This window comes from Salvia splendens, chromosome 1, assembly GCF_004379255.2.
Source record: "Salvia splendens isolate huo1 chromosome 1, SspV2, whole genome shotgun sequence".
In the NCBI taxonomy this organism is placed as follows: domain Eukaryota; kingdom Viridiplantae; phylum Streptophyta; class Magnoliopsida; order Lamiales; family Lamiaceae; genus Salvia; species Salvia splendens.
Genome location: NC_056032.1, coordinates 14,048,132 through 14,067,837, shown reverse-complemented (window position 1 = coordinate 14,067,837; position 19,706 = coordinate 14,048,132). Strand labels below are relative to the sequence as shown.

General features: G+C 36.6%; 2 protein-coding genes and 2 long non-coding RNA genes across 4 annotated transcripts; 2 read left to right on the top strand and 2 right to left on the bottom strand.

Moving 5' to 3' along the window:
* Nucleotides 1-1,891: 1,891 nt before the first annotated feature.
* On the top strand, nucleotides 1,892-2,790 carry LOC121796335 (auxin-induced in root cultures protein 12-like). Its single transcript, XM_042195180.1, has one exon. It carries the CDS (start codon nucleotides 1,946-1,948, stop codon nucleotides 2,672-2,674), a length of 729 nt encoding a protein of 242 aa, XP_042051114.1. The 5' UTR covers nucleotides 1,892-1,945; the 3' UTR covers nucleotides 2,675-2,790.
* A 5,545-nt stretch (nucleotides 2,791-8,335) lies between these two features.
* LOC121796324 (cytochrome b561 and DOMON domain-containing protein At3g25290-like) lies at nucleotides 8,336-10,310 on the bottom strand. The gene is made up of 3 exons (XM_042195169.1): nucleotides 9,611-10,310; nucleotides 9,122-9,376; nucleotides 8,336-8,901 (listed from the first exon to the last, which is right to left on the bottom strand). Exons 1-3 carry the CDS (start codon nucleotides 10,241-10,243, stop codon nucleotides 8,587-8,589), a joined length of 1,203 nt encoding a protein of 400 aa, XP_042051103.1. The 5' UTR covers nucleotides 10,244-10,310; the 3' UTR covers nucleotides 8,336-8,586.
* A 3,722-nt stretch (nucleotides 10,311-14,032) lies between these two features.
* Nucleotides 14,033-14,719, bottom strand: LOC121805151. The gene is made up of 2 exons (XR_006051299.1): nucleotides 14,606-14,719; nucleotides 14,033-14,469 (listed from the first exon to the last, which is right to left on the bottom strand). It is a non-coding gene; the product is annotated as an uncharacterized LOC121805151 (long non-coding RNA).
* A 1,825-nt stretch (nucleotides 14,720-16,544) lies between these two features.
* Nucleotides 16,545-17,233, top strand: LOC121804445. The gene is made up of 3 exons (XR_006051147.1): nucleotides 16,545-16,645; nucleotides 16,978-17,062; nucleotides 17,156-17,233. It is a non-coding gene; the product is annotated as an uncharacterized LOC121804445 (long non-coding RNA).
* The last annotated feature ends 2,473 nt before the right edge of the window (nucleotides 17,234-19,706 follow it).

The following is a 19,706-nucleotide window of genomic DNA, read 5'->3' as shown; positions in this document are numbered from 1 at the left end:
CCGTTAAAAAATGACGGTCAATGTTGGTTTAGTCAAAATCATAAATTTCAAGAAATATCAAATATTCTAATCTAATTAATTAAAGTGAAATTAAATAGGCAAACCCGTCTTCTTGCTTATCCTTTATTGGAAGCGATTCGTAAATCTGTTGTCGCTGTTCCACGCCCGAGATCTCCGGCACCACCACCAATCGTTCTAGCACCATCACCATCACTCCCACGCCAACCCGGACGACGACGACAACAACAACAACAACGAGAACAAGAACAACATCTCCCTAAGCCTAAAGCGCGGCGCGGCCGTGACCAGAGCTACAATGGCAGCGGGAGAGAAGGGCAGCGAGTTGTCGCGGAGGCCACAGGGCGGCGACGAGGTCGAAGAACAAGCCGAACCGCCCATCATTACCACCCGCGATAGGGCCAACGCGCTGCGGTCCCAGGGCCAGGTCGTTAGCGGCACAATCATCACGATGACCGCCTCCTTCTGCAACGCCGCCTACGAGCGCCTCTCCCTCGAGGAAGAAGAGGCGTAGCGCCCAGGTGATGAGTGATCCCAAAGCAGCGGAAAATCAAATTTTCCGATGAGAATTCACTCGATCGATTGGATCCCGAGGGACGCCGTGAAGCCACCGGTGTTTAAGTCTCAGCTTAAACGGGTGTTTGACCGTTCATACACCAGCGTCTTCTGTATTTCGTCCGAGCTCGGTCTATTTGGATAAAATGGTTCAGACATGGAGGATAACAACGAGCATCCTCCGCCTCCGTGAAATGCGCCTGCAACCGCTGCAATTGCTTCAATGGCAATAGCAGTGATAACTCTAACGGTGAGCTCGACCAAGAATACTCTCTGCGTACAGATTCTCCCATATCAATTTTAGCTAATTCAATTCCTCCTTCAAAGTCATTTTAATGGTTTATATTAGAATATTTGATATTTTTAAAAATAATGATTTTGACTAAACCAACGTTGACCGTCATTTTTTAATGGTGTCGTCCAAAAATGACTAAATGTGGCCCATTTCCAATTGTGCAGGACGAAATAATTCAAAAGATAATGTTTATGACCAAAATCGTACAATCGTCATATGTTTAAGACCACTTTTGGCCTTTACTCTTTATTTTTCTTATCCAAAAAATACCCGTCCACATATGTTATACTAACATTTATATTTGTAAATATAAATGTGCATTCTGCCAACGTCGTGTAACATCCCTCCGTCACTAAAAATATTTTTCCTCATTTTTAAGTATACGTATGACTTACAATTAAAAATATTTAACATTTTCAGTATACATACTGTTTAACTTTAATTTATTACATCTCTGGTCTACTACATTTGTTTCCCAACAAACTCTCTAGCCTCCAAACTGATATTCATAAATGCGTTTTGAATAATATGATACGAAAGAAATTACACTCACTTGACTTTGTGGTCACAAAATAATTACTCCTATACTTGTTAATTATACGCCAAACTTACTTAGCTATAGCATCCTGCATATACATATTATGTGTATGTAAATATGATTAAATAGTTCGGGACAAGTATTATAAGTAAAAATTTTATTTATATTTACAATTTACATAAAATTTAATTCAGTAACACTAAAATTGTATATTTAGACGTCATCATTATTAATTATCATATGATAATCTATCTAGAATTAAGTTATGAGATTATTTTAGTTGTAGGAGCTAGGTAGTTATGACTATTTAGCACATGATTATCCATATACAATTAAATTATAAGCTACATATTTCGATCATAAGATATAATTTTGCAAGTTTCATTCTCAAATTCTTATGGGAACAGAATTTTCCCATCTTGTACAAATTAACTATGGATTATGAATTATTAGCATTTAAAAAAATAGAATTAATGGAATTTAGTCTCTATATAAACCCTTTCATAAATATCTCTCCACTCCACACAACACAACCAGCCATGGCCTCTCTCCTCCTCCTCGTCGCCACCGTGTCTCTCCTCTCCTCCCCGGCATTGTCTCTCACCTGCAAAACTCAAACATTCTCCAAACACAACCTCACATTCGCCAACTGCACCGACCTCTCCACACTCGACGCCTCTCTCCACTGGAACTACGACGCCGCGGCCAAGCCGATGCCCACGCTCTCCATCGCCTTCACCGCTCCGCCCGCCAAGCCCGACGGCTGGGTGGCGTGGGCCCTCAACCCGACCGCCACCGGCATGGTCGGCGCCCAATCGCTGCTCGCCTTCGCCGCGCCTAACGGATCCACGCTGGTCAAAACCTACAACATCACCTCCTACGGCCCGATCTCCGAGTCGCCGATCTCCTACCACGTGCTCAGCAAGAGCGCCGAGTCCTCCAAAGGCGCGATCACGATCTTCGCCACGCTGGCGCTGCCGGAGGGGAGAGCGGCGCTCAATCAGGTCTGGCAGGTCGGATCGGCGGTCGTCGACGGCGTGCCGGCCAAGCACGCATTCGCGCCGGATAATTTGGCCTCCAAGAGCACTCTGCAGCTCGCGGCCGAGGTGGTGCCCGGAGGTGGTGCCCCGGCGCCTGCGCCGGGTTTCGCGGCGGCGCCTGGCGGTGGACAGAGCGGAAATGTTAACGGAGGTGAGAGAGCGTGGGGGAGTGGATTGGGGGTGTTTGGGATTTGTGTGATGTTTGGGGTTTCCATTTTTGGATTTTAGATAATTTATCCACATTGCTCACGAGAATGGTTAACACATTTTTATTTATTTTACTGTCTTGGGTTTTTTTTTAGCTTTTGTAAACGACATTTTGAAATAAAAGTTTTGTTTTGTTTTGTTTGTGAGTGCCATAAATTAAATAATACAGTAATGTATCCTTTTCCTCATTTGATTTTAAAGTTTTGTAGGCGACTGTATTTAAAAAAATTAAAGTTCATTTTTGTGTGTTTGTGTGTGTGTATATCATATTGCAGATTTGTTGATATCATTATTGCGGTGTATATTTATTTCCAGCTGGAATCGTGGATAACTAATTTTACTACTAACATTGAAGAAAAATGACTATTTAGGAGTAGTAATTTTGAATATTTAAGGCTTAAGTTTTCGAATAACTAATACTATTGAGTAAAGTTGATTGTGCCTGCTTTTAGGTTTGCCTCATGCAAAAATAACCATCTTTTCTTCGTCTTTTTGTTAGGGAAAACGTCAATTACCTTTTTAACATAGTTTGGCATCTTAATAACGTATTACTACTACAAACAAGATTACAAGATGATGCTTCGTGTTTCCCATTTTCTACCGTTCAATTAGCTAGCTGCATGACACTCAATAATTAGGTATTAGCTAATGTTGGATAAGATTATTTGAATAGCGCCTATATAGCTTTCGGGTTTAAAATGAATTTCTTTCCCTACTAGGTATAGAGTTTAATCATTTAATCTCATTTATATTCTATGAAATTCTCAAAATGTTTCGAATTGAATAAAGCAAAAACGTACTCAACTTAACAATACTATTAATCACTATACTGGGAAAAGGAGAGGAATTAATCAAAAAGAAGAAAAACAATTTAATTTGAATTTTATGTGCACGGTATATGGACCATTCCATCATTATTTATTTATTTATTTTAAATAACTCGCTGAAGTAATTAGCCTTCTACTTAATGGTTTATTCTATTTTATGAAAGAAATTATGTTCATCGATATAAAAAGAGATAGAAACTCGCTGATGTTACTGACTAGTGTTAATCCTAGTGTGATGCAAGATCCAATTTATTTTCATCATACTATCTTCATATTGTCATTTAATTAGTTTAAAATAAGAAAAATGTCATTACATTGAGTGCAGTAACAATTTAAAAAAATTAAATAATACTCCCCCGTCCCTATTAAATGTCTCATATTTTCTTATTTGGACGGTCCCAATAAATGTATCATTTTACTTTTATTACTTTTAGTAAATGACTCTCACATTCTACTCACAATTCTTATAAAACTATATAAAAGTGAGGTCCACATTCCGCTAACTTTTTCCATTCACGTCAAACAATTTCTTAAAACTCGAAACGATCAAATATGAAACATTTAAGGAGTACTATACTGAGTAGTGTTAAATTATTGAAAAAAACTATAAATATAAAATTGAATAAGTTTGAAATAAACAAATACAAACACATATGTTGAATAAACACTTTTTGGATCTTTACTACAAATAGAGCAATCACATTTAAAAAACAAAAGGTTTTATACCGAAACATAAATGTATCTTATAAATCTATCAAATAAAATAAATTACTAGTAATACTTATATCTAGAAGATGAAAAATTGTAGGTGCCTATTAATAACATAAAAAATGTGTTCTCGACATAAAGTCGTTAAAAGCCGTCTTTAACAAATGGGTCGGTAAATGTTTCTTGGAATGTGATGTTATGAAGTATGAACTGAATCAATAATATAAGCATTCAACTTAAGGTCTTAAACTATATAAGAAAATGATGAGAAGTAGTGGGAATTCGGGCCACTTAGTATAAAGTAGACGAAAATGATTGTATTTGTTACTCCACTGGATTTACAATTTCTCCATGATTAGTGCTTTCATGATTTCTCATATTCCTAATTGTCCAACAAAATATGTTAGAAGCCCACAACTCTAGGAATTAAATTCCACGTCGTCGTGCCCCATTCCATATGCTATAATCTAATCTATATTGCTTTTACTAGAAAAAGTAGACAAAAGACTTGCAACAAAAGTCTTTTAATCCATATAAACGGACGAGTTACTATTTTAAAAAGATGACTCCTACTAAAAATAATTCCGTTGCCGTCAATCGAATCCCACATACGAAAATTCTTTTTATTCCTCTAACGATAATAATAATAATAATAATAATAATAATAATAATAAATAAATAAATAAATAAATAAATAAAAAGCGACAAAAGAAAATGATTAATATAATCAGGAGCATAAATTGATTGATAATTAATACTCCAGACAATATATAGAATGGGGCGCTCCTTACACTTTAAATTTCACAGTTTAGTTTATTACTAATTTATTTCTTTTGTTTTTATGTCGTAATGATATGCAAACATATAACACATGCAAAATGACTATGGCCGACCTTATGATTTCATGAGATCGATTCAAAATTTAAAATTTCTTTGATTTAATTTGTAACCGACTTTGTATAAATCACAACACTTTTTCTATAAATATAGTAATATCTTCAATTATCTTATAATTGTATTCTTAATAGTCATGAACATCGTTCGACTTTCCCAAGAGTAGTTGGTTAAATTTTTGCCAACCGTGGCTGAATTTCGCCAAGATATAAGGCAGTTTCATCTCCATCAAATATGCTAATATAGTATTAGTAAATGATCTAGTTTTCATCTCCATTAAATGAAATTAAATTTCGCCTTCTAAATTTGGAGGAGAAATGGAATTTGAACTCCTCCATAATGTTTTTACACACATAAGTCATATCAATTTGAAAATTTTAATGCAAATCTTATATTAATACAAATATTATAGTATATTTTATTTATAACATAATAAGTCTCATAATACAATAGGATTCGATTAATAGCACAACGATCAGATTCATATGTTCTGAAAAATTGGTTTGGATTTTAGTGTACTGATATGTACATTACATATGGAGTAATTAATTTGATGATCGGATTTTTGTCTACAAGGTACTATCATTTTTTAGATCTAAATTGTAAAATGAAAAAAATGTTATTTCTAATTTTTTTGACTAGGTGAAATTTGCATAGATTTTCGTAAGTTGTAGCGAGTCAACTGCCACAGATTAAGGTTCACATGACCTGGAATTCAAAGCTGTTGAAAATATGTTTAATTTGACTTACTTCCACTTGAAATCCGCTTAAAACACGTCTTCCTTCTGATTTTATAACTTAGCCCCTAAATAACGGATTAATCACCAACTTATTTCATTAAATTCAAACAAATCATCTAAGTAAATCATAAGGTATGTATGTATATTCACGTCTATCTCCAACACTTTTTCAAAAGGTTGATATCATATAAATTTAATTTGGTAGTGGGGTGCAAAATGATATGGTGTGATGATGTAATGATGTCTAAAACATAATTATGAATATTTCAAAGTAGAAAAAGGAAATTATATCATATTATAAAAATTTTGTCACGGCTGCATCATGATTACATCAAAATCCATCAATATCATATTATGTCGACGTGGACTTTAATTAGAGTCTTTGTCTCCTAAATATATTAATCAACGGCCAAAGATGAGAGGGAAATATGTTTGAGATTCTTCAATAAATTTCTAGTTTAATTTATTGGAATCACATGGTGTTACAGTCATTAAATAGAATAAATCATCTTTATTGCATCCAAGATAAAGGTGGGTAAGTAAGAAAAAAAATGAATTCAAATCCTAGGCGTCGACCGTTTCAACTTTGAAGTATGAATTCCACCAGTCCCACCAAAATAGTTTATTTAATTTTATTTAAAATAAAATATTAGACTCACTTGTTTGTGTAAGCCGAATAAACCGTATTCATATACATAACTTTTAGAATTTCATAAAATAGAAGAAAAAAAACATACTATATCTTAAAATAAAACTAAAGACATGGCGTGATATTCATTTATTCTTCTTTTTCTAAAGAGCCCCTTTTTCTTTGTTGAAATGTTTAAATTATAAAGTAACACAAGACACCAACCCAATCAACTTAAAGAGAGGGCACGTTTATGTTAGGAGTATAATATTCTGACTAAATCTTGATTTAAGTTTTACTGGATTCTCAACCTCGCCTTTTGGATTTCTTCTCTAAAAAGATAGTACTACTACTTAATATTTTCTTTTATTATTAACTACTACTAGTTCCTAATCCTTGGAAATTCGTCGGAATAGTTATATTTAAAACAATTCTAACTTGATAAGTTAACCGTTTTAGCTATTATATAATTTTATTTACAATGACTTATTACATTCGTCCCATAATAAGTGTCACATTTTCTCATTTCAGTCCGTCCCACAATAAGAGTCACATTTCACTTTTACCATAAATGGTAAATAGACCTCACATTCCACCAACCAATTCTACTCACATTTTATTATAAAACTAATATATATAAGTGAGACTCATAATCCACTAACTTATTCAACTCACTTCTTTATATGTCTTAAAACTTGCGCCCACACTAAATGTGGGGCGGAGGTAGTATTAATTAACTGAGGATTTTATATAAATATTGTAATAATTGAGTGGGAAACAAATTATTTTTCCCACATAAAAATGAAAATATTATGTTGCCAATTAATTGATTGCCATATCATTATATTTATGAAATATTATGGTTATGCCAAGTAGAATTGAGTAATAGCTGACGATAAATTTACGAAATTATATTTGTAAGTGCAATTTCAAAATAATAGTATGACTATGACTCCCATTCCCATTTAGGTATTAATTTCGATAGTACCGGATTCAATATGTATATGACAACTGATATAGCACTACTATATTCGTGGTGAACACAGGATTATTTTCAAAATCTCAATCGAATAAATTCTACTAAGGTTGTGCAATTTTGTGGCTTGTAATACAACATGGGACTTACTTTGAGTTCAGACAACATAAAAATAGTTTCTGTGTGTTTAAAATGTTTGAAAATACATGTAACTGTCTCTTTAAATTTGAACTCGAAAAAAGAAAAGATGGAATAATCAATATGTGAACAAGAAAGGCAAGATGAAGAATCGAAATGTGAACAAGAAAGGCGTGAGCATAGTGAAAGTGAAAGCAGTTAGTGCTGAGCAAAGAAAAGAGATGATAATAATGATAGTAATATGTATGGGAGGGACCAAACACCTCAAATCACACTCTTTTAACTTTATGCCCATACAAGTAAACTTTTGACATTAGAAGTTAAACCAATTAGATAACAACACATCCAACGAGGCGACACACACTTACGTGTCGTACTATCTGTCTCAATGCAGTCATTTTGACCACTCGTTTTGAAAAATTGATAATGAAGAGAATAAAGTAAAATAGATAATAATGTACATAAAAGTCTTCTCTATATTATTATTTCATTTACTTTACTCTATCCTCATTTTTACTATTTATTATCATTTTTTCAAAACAAGTACTCAAAATGAACGAAGGTTTCCATGTTCAACCAATTTATAATAGGTTCTATGAATTTAGTTTGTATGTAGTGATGAAATAAAACATGAGATTTGAAGGCTCGATATAAAAGAATTGAAGGAGATGAGTCCTAGATCAAGGCATCCCATGTGCAAGTCTTGCAAGTAAGAATCATGTGCCATTTTTGATGATCAATGAAGCATTATTCTAATTGAGGGATCACATGTTTTAGATGCAACAAAAACAACTTAGATACTTGTAATAATACTGTATAAAACAGGGGAGGAGTCAAAAGAAAATAGCAAAAATAATGGTTTTTTCCAGCCTGTATCTATAGGTTGTATGCCAGACTAACTACATAAACTATTTTACATGAGAAAATGGCACAAACTCAACCAAGCAAGTGAATCTAAGAGGGAGAAAAATAGACATATGATCAAACTAGGTAAAGATAGGGAACAAAATGGCACAAAATAATCATGGGGCTAGAGGTTCTTGCCTACTGTGTCCGTTATTGTAGCCTTCATACGGTTTGGTGGAATTGTCGGCCTTTTTCCTCTTTAACACGACGACCCAAGTGAAGGCCTCCAGCAACAAGGCAATGCCTCCAAGAAGCGCGATCACAATAATGTATGCACGCTTCCACTTGGTGTCAGGCTGCAATATGTCGAGACCTTTGAACACGTTGATGATGCCAAGAACAGCAACTGAATATCCTACTCCGTGATGGTAGACATTCCAGTAGATGCGAAATTTATGGTCCTTCTTGGGCCTCAAAAGCAATGCAAATACCTACATAAGGCCGAACGAGCAAACACCACATACACGCAAAGCTCAGCCCATCAGCACGAAAGATACAGTTCAAACGCACACATCAATCGCAAATCAAGGCTAGCCACAGACTCATTCTTGATAAACTATGCATCCCTAAATCGAAAAAACACAGATAACAACAAAAATCTGCACCATTTAAGAAGATGAGAATCGCACAATCTGGCATGAAAAAAACTACCTGCAGAGTGGCAAAGACGAAGAGTGTGATCCCAATGTTGCGATGAACTGAATAAGTAATGGACTTGGACTCGCTCCCGAGTTTAAGGCCAGTTCCCCAACCAGCAACTCCAATGGCGTAGGCAGAGACCTGGCACGAGACGTGCAGGTAAAACCACGCGGGATCTGCCGATGGAAACACCTTCATGTATCGAGCAATGATGATCCCAGTAGGGAACATAATCCCCCAGCTCACCACATTCAGAACTCCATGAATCTGATTCCATTGTTATACACAAGTTAGTCCTCTTCATCTCCAACATTTCCCCCAAATTATTTAACCTAATTTTTTCAATTCCATCACCCCAAAGTAACGAAATTCCAAATCAAACATATAATAACTACTTCTATAGTTGTATATCTATTTCTGGTAAATCATGATGTAGAACTCATAAAATCGAGAAAGGAAATCACAAACAGAAAATCCGATAATCAGAAAGTAGAAACTCACATTCCTCTTCTTCAATTTGGAATTGCCGGCGGTGGAAGCGGTGGTCTGGCCTTTGAGCAAATCAAGGCTGCCTTTAGAGTTCAAATTGGCGGGCTGAAAGTTGTGCCTGTCGGGAACTCCGGCGGTGACGGAGGGCCCCACCTGCCAGACGTGGTTGAGCACCGTCTTCCCCTTCTCCGGCAGCACGAGGGTGGCGAAGAGGGTGATCGCGCCGGCGGAGGATTCAGCAGAGGAGTCCTTGACGTCGAACCAGACCTTGGAGTCGTCCTTGAGGGGGGCGTAGGAGGTGATGTTGTAGGTTTTGACGGCCATCTTGCCGTCGGGCTGCTTGAAGGCGAGAAGGGCCTGGGAGCCGGCCATGCCGGAGGAGGTGGGGTTGAGGGCCCAGGAGACCCAGCCGTCGGGATTGGAAGGAGAGGCAATGAAGGCGATGGAGAGGGTGGATTGGGGCTCGTCGAAGTCCCAGTGGAGGTAGGAGTTGAGGGAGGGGAGGTCGTTGCAGAAGGTGTAGCGCTTGTTGTTGTTGAAGGACTGTTTGGTACACGTGGCGGCCTGTGATTGGGAGGGTGGGATTAGGGAGGCTGCGAAGAGGACGGCGAGGATTAGGAGGGGTGGTGGAGGCGACGACGCCATTACTGGATCTCAATCGCAGAGGTGAAAAAAGGTGATGAGAGAGAGAGAGAGAGAGTAGAAGCTTGTGTTTATATTTGTGGTGGTGGAGGGCATATTTTTATTTTATTATTTTCCAAAAGCAATTCCAACACTACAATCTTTATCTTTTTGTTTTTTTAATTTTATTAATATTATTTTTCAAAAGCAATTCCAACACTACAATCTTTATCTTTTTGTTTTTTTAATTTCTTTTAATAAAAAATAGAGGGAACATTTATTTTTTCCACGAACTTTGCCAAATTATCATTAGGTCCGTGAACTTTGAAAATATCATTTTAGGTCCGTCAATTACAAGTTAATATCATTTGAGATATTTTAAACTTTTTCTAGACGAAAATGCCCTTAAAGTCTACAAAGGGCAATTTGAACAATTCTTTCTCCACTCATCTTGCGCTAGAAGCCTATAGTCCAACAATTTTTAACGACAAATTTTTATAATTAAATTCAATTTGGATTGTAATTGATCTCCATTCTGAAATTTATATAAATAATACTCCGAATGACCATCCAAATTAATAGCTGTCTAATTTTAAGATAAATAAACTAAATATAATTCACAAATCACCTATAGTAAGTTCATAAAATGCAGTTTAGATTAAAAAAATAAAATAAAGTATCAAGTCTCAATTCACTATCCATATCTAATTGGTCATCTAATAATTGAAAAATTAACACATAGTACTATTTTTTGCGGTAAATTTTAATTATATTTAAATTCAATTTGGATAGTAATTGAATTAAATAGTAGTAAAAAAAATTGTTGAACTCTAGGTGTTTGGCGCAAGATGAGTGGCGAAAGAATTGTTCAAATTGCCCTTTAAAAGGCCTTAAGAGCATCCACATCCGTGCTCTTGCCAACGAGCACGGATGTGGGCCCGGACCCCACCCACTTTTATTACTTTTTTACTCCGTGCTCTTCCGCAAGGACAAGCTCAAGGGTCCCACCATTCTATTATTAAATTTAAATAAAAATATTTCCACAAAATTAAAATGCATTAAAAATACCCGGAATAATATTACAAATTAAAAAAATTTAAAAATTACATAATTAAAATTTTAAAAATTAAGAATTACATAATTAAAATCCTAAAAATAAAAAATTATATAATTAAACACCTAAAAAATAAAAATTACATAATTAAACTCCTAAAAAATAAAAATTACATAATTAAAGGCTAAAAATACCCCGTGGAAGACTATTCATCCGGCTCTACCCCCAATGTTCTTTGGAGACCCCGTATCATTGCCACATGCGATCGAAGTTGCTCGAGGGTCATAGTTGACCTATCGGCCAAATTGAGTTGGGCCAAAACCCCCCACAACGAGTTGGTGGGGGGTTGAGATGGCACAAAGGGAGCGGGATCGAGGGCGGATGGAGTCGCGGCGAGACGTCCGTTAGTCGTCGACTTCCTCCTTCCTTGCGGCCGGGGTTGGGAACTATTCGGGCCGGCGTCGGGGCTACCCAAGTTAGCTCCGGCGAGCTCGGTGGACACCTTATCGGAGCCGGCGTCGGATAGGGATACCGACCTCGACCATTTTCCGGAGGAGCTACAGGAGGATGATACGCCTCCCCTATACTTCGAATGCACACGCACCTCCTGCCAAACATTGAGGTACTTGAACGGTTTGTAGTGTTGGGATTGGTAGGTCGCCAACGCGGCACTAATGATGTCGACCTCGCTTCTTCCGCTCCCCGCCGACCGCTCTTCCTGGAGGTAATACCCATGGAACTTTTAGATTTCTTCGTTGGCTCTGTATATGGCATTGCACACCATACTCTCGTTGCGCTCGATTGTTCCAGCCGGCCGGTTTTCATTGTACCGGCGACAGATGCGCCACCAAAAATGGTCCCTGGATTGGTTCGTGTCAATCACCGGATCTTTGGAGATAGACAAAATGCTTTGAATAATTGCTCCATCTCCCCCGGAGTGTACGGGGTGTGGACACCACGAGTAGGAAGATGAGGAGTTTGAGAGCCGCCGCTCCCTCCCGCTCTAGGTACGGGCATATTGCCCATCGGGGGCATCTTGGTCGTCGACCGGGTAAGGCCGGTAGCCACCCGGAGCTTGCGAACTTTGGGTTTGAGCAAGGGCCGAAAATTTCATTTTCGGACTATGAAATGGTTGTGAATCGAACCATTCAGGGTTCCAACCGTGGGAGCCGGAGGGCTGATCGCCGGAACCGGACATTTTTTTGTTGTAAGAGTGAAAGAAAGATTGAGAATTGTAAGAATGGAAATGAGAGAATTTAGATAAGAATTGTGTAGTGTGATGTGAAATCTTTTGGGTGGAAGTGAAGGTATTTATAGATGAAAATGTGTATTTTTGGGGAAAAAATTAAAAAATAAATTAAAAGTGGGGAGAAAACGGATATAATTTTTTTGGAAGTGGAAAAATAATTTTTTTTATTTAAAATCGGATTTTTTTTATTAAAATCTGATTTTTTTTAAAAAAATTGAATTTACCAACGGCATTGCCGTTGGCCAATCAGGAGCCGTCACGTCAGCTGCTCGCTGGAACGGGCGTACTCTTAGCTAAGAGCAGTGTCGTGCCAGTGGCAAGAGCGCAGCGGCGAGCAGCGTTCCGCCGCGCTGCTGGCACGGATGGACGCCGTGTCCGACCGCTGCGAATGCTCGAAGGGCATTTCGTCCGTAAAAAGTTTAAAATACCTCAAATGATATGAACGTGTAGTTAATGGACCTAAAATGATATTTTCAAAGTTCATGGACCTAAAATGATACTTTGACAAAGTTTGTGGACCTAAAAAGATGTTCTCTCAAAAAAAATATAGTAGTATAAAAACGTCAAATCAAATGGATAGAATGAAACTATTACAATATGATCTAATTAATACTTCCTTCGTCCCATTTTAGGGGTCCCGATTTACCATTTTTTAATGTCCCACTTTAGTAGTCCTAGTTGAAATATACCATAATGGTAATAGGCCTCACATTCCATTAACTTTTTTCTCACTCATATTTTATTATAAAACTAATATATAAAAGTAGGACTCACATTCTAATATTTTTTTTTCACAACTTTCCTTAAATTTCTTAAAACCGGTGCCGAATTTAAATGGAACTCCTAAGGTAGGACAGAGGGAGTAATAGATTTACAAAAGCAAATAGATTTATTAGTAATTAACTAAATACTACAAAAGATCTTTAATTGAACGGCTAATTGTCACTCTCTGTTTATATATTTATTTATTTTTGAACTGGGTACACATATTCTTGAATATGAAGTTTCGCCCCACTTTTAAAAAAAATCCGAAAAGTTTCTTAATTATAGCCAGATATTCGCCTATATATTAGCCGTTACATAAGTCGCAGGGACCACTCTGTCTAGTCTACAGTTTTTATTTCCTAATCTACTTTTATTTACCAATCAACTCATAGGTTTATTAATTCTCAACCATATGTAAATAACTTATCTTTGAACCAGCAATTTTACCATATTAGAAACAGTGACACACAGCATTTAAATATATGCCGGTGAATAATTGCAACAAAAATAGAAGAAATAAAAATAATAGTAACCCATCTTCTATGAGGGGATACAGAATGAGATTCACACAAGCCCTTTTTTGTTGTGAAGTTCCAACATGCATTAATACTGACAATTCATCATATTACTAATTCCACATGCAATAGTACTGACAATTCATCATATTACTAAATTATGATAACAAAAGGATTATTTTATCGAGATAACTTGTAGGCCGTACAGAGAGAGAGAGAATGCAAGAAAATGAACTTTAATTATGGTGTAACACTTTATCATAGGATTATTTCATACAATACACTTCATTTCCATGTTACGAAATCATATTGTGGAAAATATGAGGTGTTATAATAATGCAAAAGGAAACTCAAGAAGAAGATATATAGAACAAAAAGATTCTATTCATTTATGAATGATAAAAAAAACAAGAACAAAGAGATCCTTTCGTAAAAGCAAAATACTCTGAAACTCATCTCGAGCAGCAAGGCATTATGCCGTTGTGCTGTTTCGTTGGCTAGGCTGACTCAGTTGACCAACAGGTCCACCTTGTACGAGTCCGAATTGAGGATGACCTTGTCATAGATCTCTAATGCCTCCATCACATTGGTAGAGTCGGTCTCTATGAAGAACAACCCTTCTTCTTCGGCAAGGCTCCTCCACGCTCACCTCAGTGTCACCAGTGAGCTGCACATCGTTGCACAAAAGGTCAAAATATAAATAAATGATCACATACACACATTAATCTGAGAAGTCTTCCTCTAATTTAGATAGAAATATGTCATTCGAGCAAGTGATCAAATGGGACTAGTGTGGTGCAAACCTAGTTATACTCTTGCTGTAACAATAAAATCTGGAATCAAGTTTCCTAGTACTTGATTCTTAAGCATGCAGAAAGCAATGAATCGTCACACACTCATATCTCAAAATTCATATATGCCATTCACAAGCTAAAGAGGGCAGGCTATCCTCCTTGAACTTTTCTTTATATAGGAGGAGCATTAAAAGATTACGAATTGTCAACAATTTTTTTGGTAATTGATTCTCTATCAATACGTACACGTAACAATAAGCAGCATTGCTTAAAGATATGCAACTTCTTAAATCAGATGAAGGTAGCAATCAGAGGACAAAATTCAGCAATGAGTAGTACTGGTACATCTCCACCTAAATTATACATAACCCAAGTTTGAATTGCATTCCAAGTGTGTATCTTGATCAAATTCAGATGTTAATGTCGATTATATCCAACAAGGTAACAGATCAGGCATACACATCGTCTTCATATCATCGGGTGCTACTAAATCAGGAATTTATTTCGCTCTTGGGCATAACGCATCACTCACACAATCAACCTATAATTGGTCAAGAAGAACCACCTTTGCTAACTGCATTTCATTTCCATCTTACTACTACTATTTCCTTGTGAGCATTTAAAAAATGATAGTAGAACTATTATTGAGGACTATATTTTACTACTATTTCCTTTCTGCATTCATATGTCTAACTTGGAGCTATAACTAATTAAGAAGTGCGAGCATTAATCAAACAAACAAGGAGAAGGAGATAGTAATAAGATGGAAATGAAATGCAGCTGTACTTCCCAATTTTCTTCTTCCAAACTGGAGATCAAAGAATTTTTTTTTTATTTATTATAATTTTTACAATACACTGCCCAAAACAGAATCAATATTAAGAATTTAAAATCAATTCCATGTGGATTAGTACTCTCTTCGCCCTTCAAAAGTATGAACTCTTTTCTTTTTCTGAAAACTCCTTTCTCTCTATGAGACCCACACTCTACTAAAACTTTTTTTTTCTATCTCTCTTACTTTATTAATTATACTTTAAAACTCATTTGGAATCAAATATTCATGACGGAAAGAGTTTTATTAGTACTATTAAAATCAATTTTAAATCTGACCATACGTGTATCGACAAAAACCTAATTGATAGCGCGTCCGCTTATTCAAGGATTTTTTTAAGTGTACCTCTTCTCACATCGCCGCCGCCGCCCCACTCTAGTCACCATTAGAGCATCCACTATAGGGGCGGCACCGGCCGCCCCCGAACCGCAGTCGCCGCGCGTCCCGAGGCTGACGCATTTTTTGGGGCGGAAGGCCCATCGGCGAGAAGGCGCCGAGGACGCGCCGGCCTATGATCGGCGCGCCGGCAGAGGCCGGACACTTTTTTTATAATTATTTTCAAAAAATTTATTATAAATTCCACTCCTCCACACACATCTTCACCCACACTTCACACTCCATCCATTCATCCACTCTCAAAATTTTCACTCTCTAAAAATGCACGGTGGAAACAACAAATCACCCGACTCTGACGAATCGGGATATGACGACTATCCTCCTTCCCGGCAGAGTAGACGGTGGCGGAGTTTTTATTTGTATTTTTTTAAAATGTTCGTTATATAATTTTACCGTTTCCGCAATACAATGAATATTTGGTCCCAATACTTTTTTTTTATTATTTACATTCCGATAATTTTAATTAGAATTGAATTAAAATATAAAAAAAATAAAATAAAATGAAAAGTGCTAAAAAAAGTGTCCACTATTGCTACAGTCACTTTTTTTTGTGGGCGCAGATAAATAAGAAGTGGATGTGGAAAAAAAAGTGGCGGGGCTATTGGAAGTGTCACGCTCTTATTGTCCAACCCATCCTCAGGAGCTTAAGATATTCTAATGCGGCTGAGCTCTCACCGTCCAAGTCTTACTCATTACTTAAGAATTACGTGATTTAGCATACCCACACACTCTTCTCTTCTCCGTCCTCTCTCTCAATTCGTCGAGTTTTCGTGCAATGGCGTCGTTGATCGGATGTTTCTCTCTCAAATCTACTCATCGAGGTGAATTGCTATCGATATTTATAGACATCAGACTGTAATTTCGGCGGTTCTAGAGTTATCTTTCTGGTAGTAGGAATCCGCTTGTAAATGTAACGCATCTTATGATTATTCTCTTATATTTTTTCTGTAGAAAAATTCTTGTATGTATATCCTTTGGAAATGGTGGTAGTTGATGCAGTTTTATTGTATATTTAAAAAATTTTAGGCGAATGCAGTATAATTGATATAGGCACAATATGACAGTATCAGTTTGAAGAATGATTGATGTTCTTCATGTTATAATTATCAAAATTATTTGACTACTGATGCCAGTTTTCACTGCTATGGTGCAGGTGCGGTTCCAAAATGGAGATCACCTAGAGCAGCTGTAGTTCCCAATTTTCACCTCCCAATGCGTAGTAACGAAGTTAAAAACAGGTAATTATTTGATCATAGCAAGTGGTTTTTTACTCTTGATTGCCTGTAGTTTCAGTAAAAGAGTATCATGTTTGATAGAGGATTATGTTTTAGGGTAAATTGCTTCAAAAGTCGTCAACTTTGCAAATAGTTTGGTATTTCCCGTAAACTTTAAAAGTTGCATGAAAAGTCATAAACTTTACCGGTTGTTGCAAATTTCCCGTACGACCCGACCCGGTACATTTCCGGCAAAAACTAATCCTACGTGGCTCGCCGGAGGCGTGACATGGCAAAGGCATTGCAAGTGAGTGTGCTATGCAAGATATTCTAACGGAGAAAGTCCATTTGAAAGAAGTTGAATTTGAATCACTCCAAATTGTGGCTGAAAATTTGCGTCGACAGAATCGGAACTTGAAGTATGTCATTTGTTGTTTATGTGTTGTGGTCTGGGTTCTTACGTAGATTATAATAGTCCAAATATGTAATAGCCTAATGTATTTCAGCATAGCCTAGGATATTACATTGAAGTTCTAGTGTATCCTAAAATTTATTTTCACTGGAGACTGTATGCAATTTTCAATGCAGTGGCTACTTAATTAAAATGTATCCTTCTTGTTCATGTCATCATTTTGTATATATGGAATTGAATACAATAGCTGGTAGGGATGTCAATCGGGCCAACCCGTTCGGATTCGGGCCAACCCGTTCGGGTTGTCGGGCAATTCGGGTACGGGCTATTCGGGTTATGATTTTTTCGGGTTATAAAAGTTCGACCCTAACCCTAACCCTTCGGGTTTCGGGCTAACCCACCGGGTTATTCGGGTCAATGCGTATTTTTAATTCTTTTAATATTTTTAAAAAATTATACGTATTTTAAATTTTCTTTAATTATATATACATATTTTTAATTAATCATTCAACAATGAAATACATATTTTTAATTTTCTTTAATATTTTAAAAAAGATTAAGCTATTTAAATTTAAATAACTTATTCATTACATAATTATTTACAAAATATCTATTATGTTTATGTTTATATATTTAAAACATAAATCAACACTTTGTTTCAAAATTCAAACATAAATCAATTCGTAAAATATTAAATAAAATTTTCATAACGTGAGAGGTGCATCGTAGATGTAACAAAAATATTTGGAATTGTTAAAGAGTGAATTATCAAGATGCTAGCTAATTGGAGTAACTCTAAGTTTTCTTGAATTATGATTGGTCAAATTTAATTTATTCCAGCTGTAAATAAGTCAAATAATAATTTATCTTTGTTTTAAGAATCATCAAAGTACACATAATTCAATGACGAAGCAGGGTCAAAACACTTTGCACTATTATATTGGAAATATACTAAAAGAAAGCTTTTATATACGAGTATTTATGAATCCATGAACCACATAGTGATTTTTTTCGTGATCTTATATAGTCGGTTGACGTATTTGGATTTTGCATGGTTATAGAGGGTTGTCTTGGATTATTTTGATTATATTTCTATATTTTGGTATGTTTACATGGTGAGAAATGATAGAAAATGGATTAGAAAATGTACACAAAATATGTGGATGTGCAGCAGCCTTGTCTGAGTCAATGTTTCTCGTGATTTTGAAGTCTGATAAACCTCTAATACATATCATTCTCTTCGTCTTCGAAAGAGCTTCGCGTGGATATATTGCACGCCTCAATCGGAGCTTTGTAGAGAAAGTTATGACCGTTACAAAAACTGCTCGCTGTGCAGAATCCTTCAACCCGACGAGCCGACCCGTAACCCGAACGGGTCAGCCCGCCTCACCCGACAACCCGAACGGGTCAGCCCGAATGGCCCGATTTTAAATTCGGGCTGCGAAATTACAACCCTAACCCTATATTTTTATCGGGTTATCCGGGCCAGCCCGCGGGTTCGGGTTACATTGACATCCCTAATAGCTGGTGATCCATGAAGTGACAAGTGAAAAACATGGAATTTGAGTACAGTAGATGGCTATTGCTCAAAATTTTTGCATATATAATTTTGTAGTGGTAGTACAGTAGTTGTATTGCACAAAATCATGCAACTGTACAACTACTTAGTCTAATTAAAATGAGTACAACTTAAATCCCAATCAACCGAAACTTGCAGCAGATCAATTAACAAAACACACCAAATATATCTCATCAGTTAACATAACACACCAAAAATTTCATTTATGATTATTGTTAGGGCTTTACTACAAACTTTATACCAAAGCTCTCTCTACTTATACTACAGAATGCGTACATAACGTGAAATCTATATACATAACCACACAAGTCAAATATCAGTTCGTGAATGTTGGTTTCTCGGATTACAAAGATAACTACCGGGCGTAATACAACCCAAAAGAAAGGAAAGGAAGAACTGAACTTAAAAATACAACGTATAATCGAAACTACTAAACCAGTGTGATTAGCCGAGTCGAGGAGGCCTCTTCCCGCAAGACGAGATACGCCCCGGTAGTGCTCTTCGGTTTGGCGTGTCGTCCCCAAAGGTAAAACGGCTACGTCTCTATTGATGCAGCACCGCAATCAACAGAGCTCCGGCGAACTGGATGGAGGAGAGGGCAGAGCTTCGACAGAAAAAACTATGCAGGGAGAGGGAGAGAGCTTATGATGCAGAATGCTTTTTGAATTGTGTAGTGA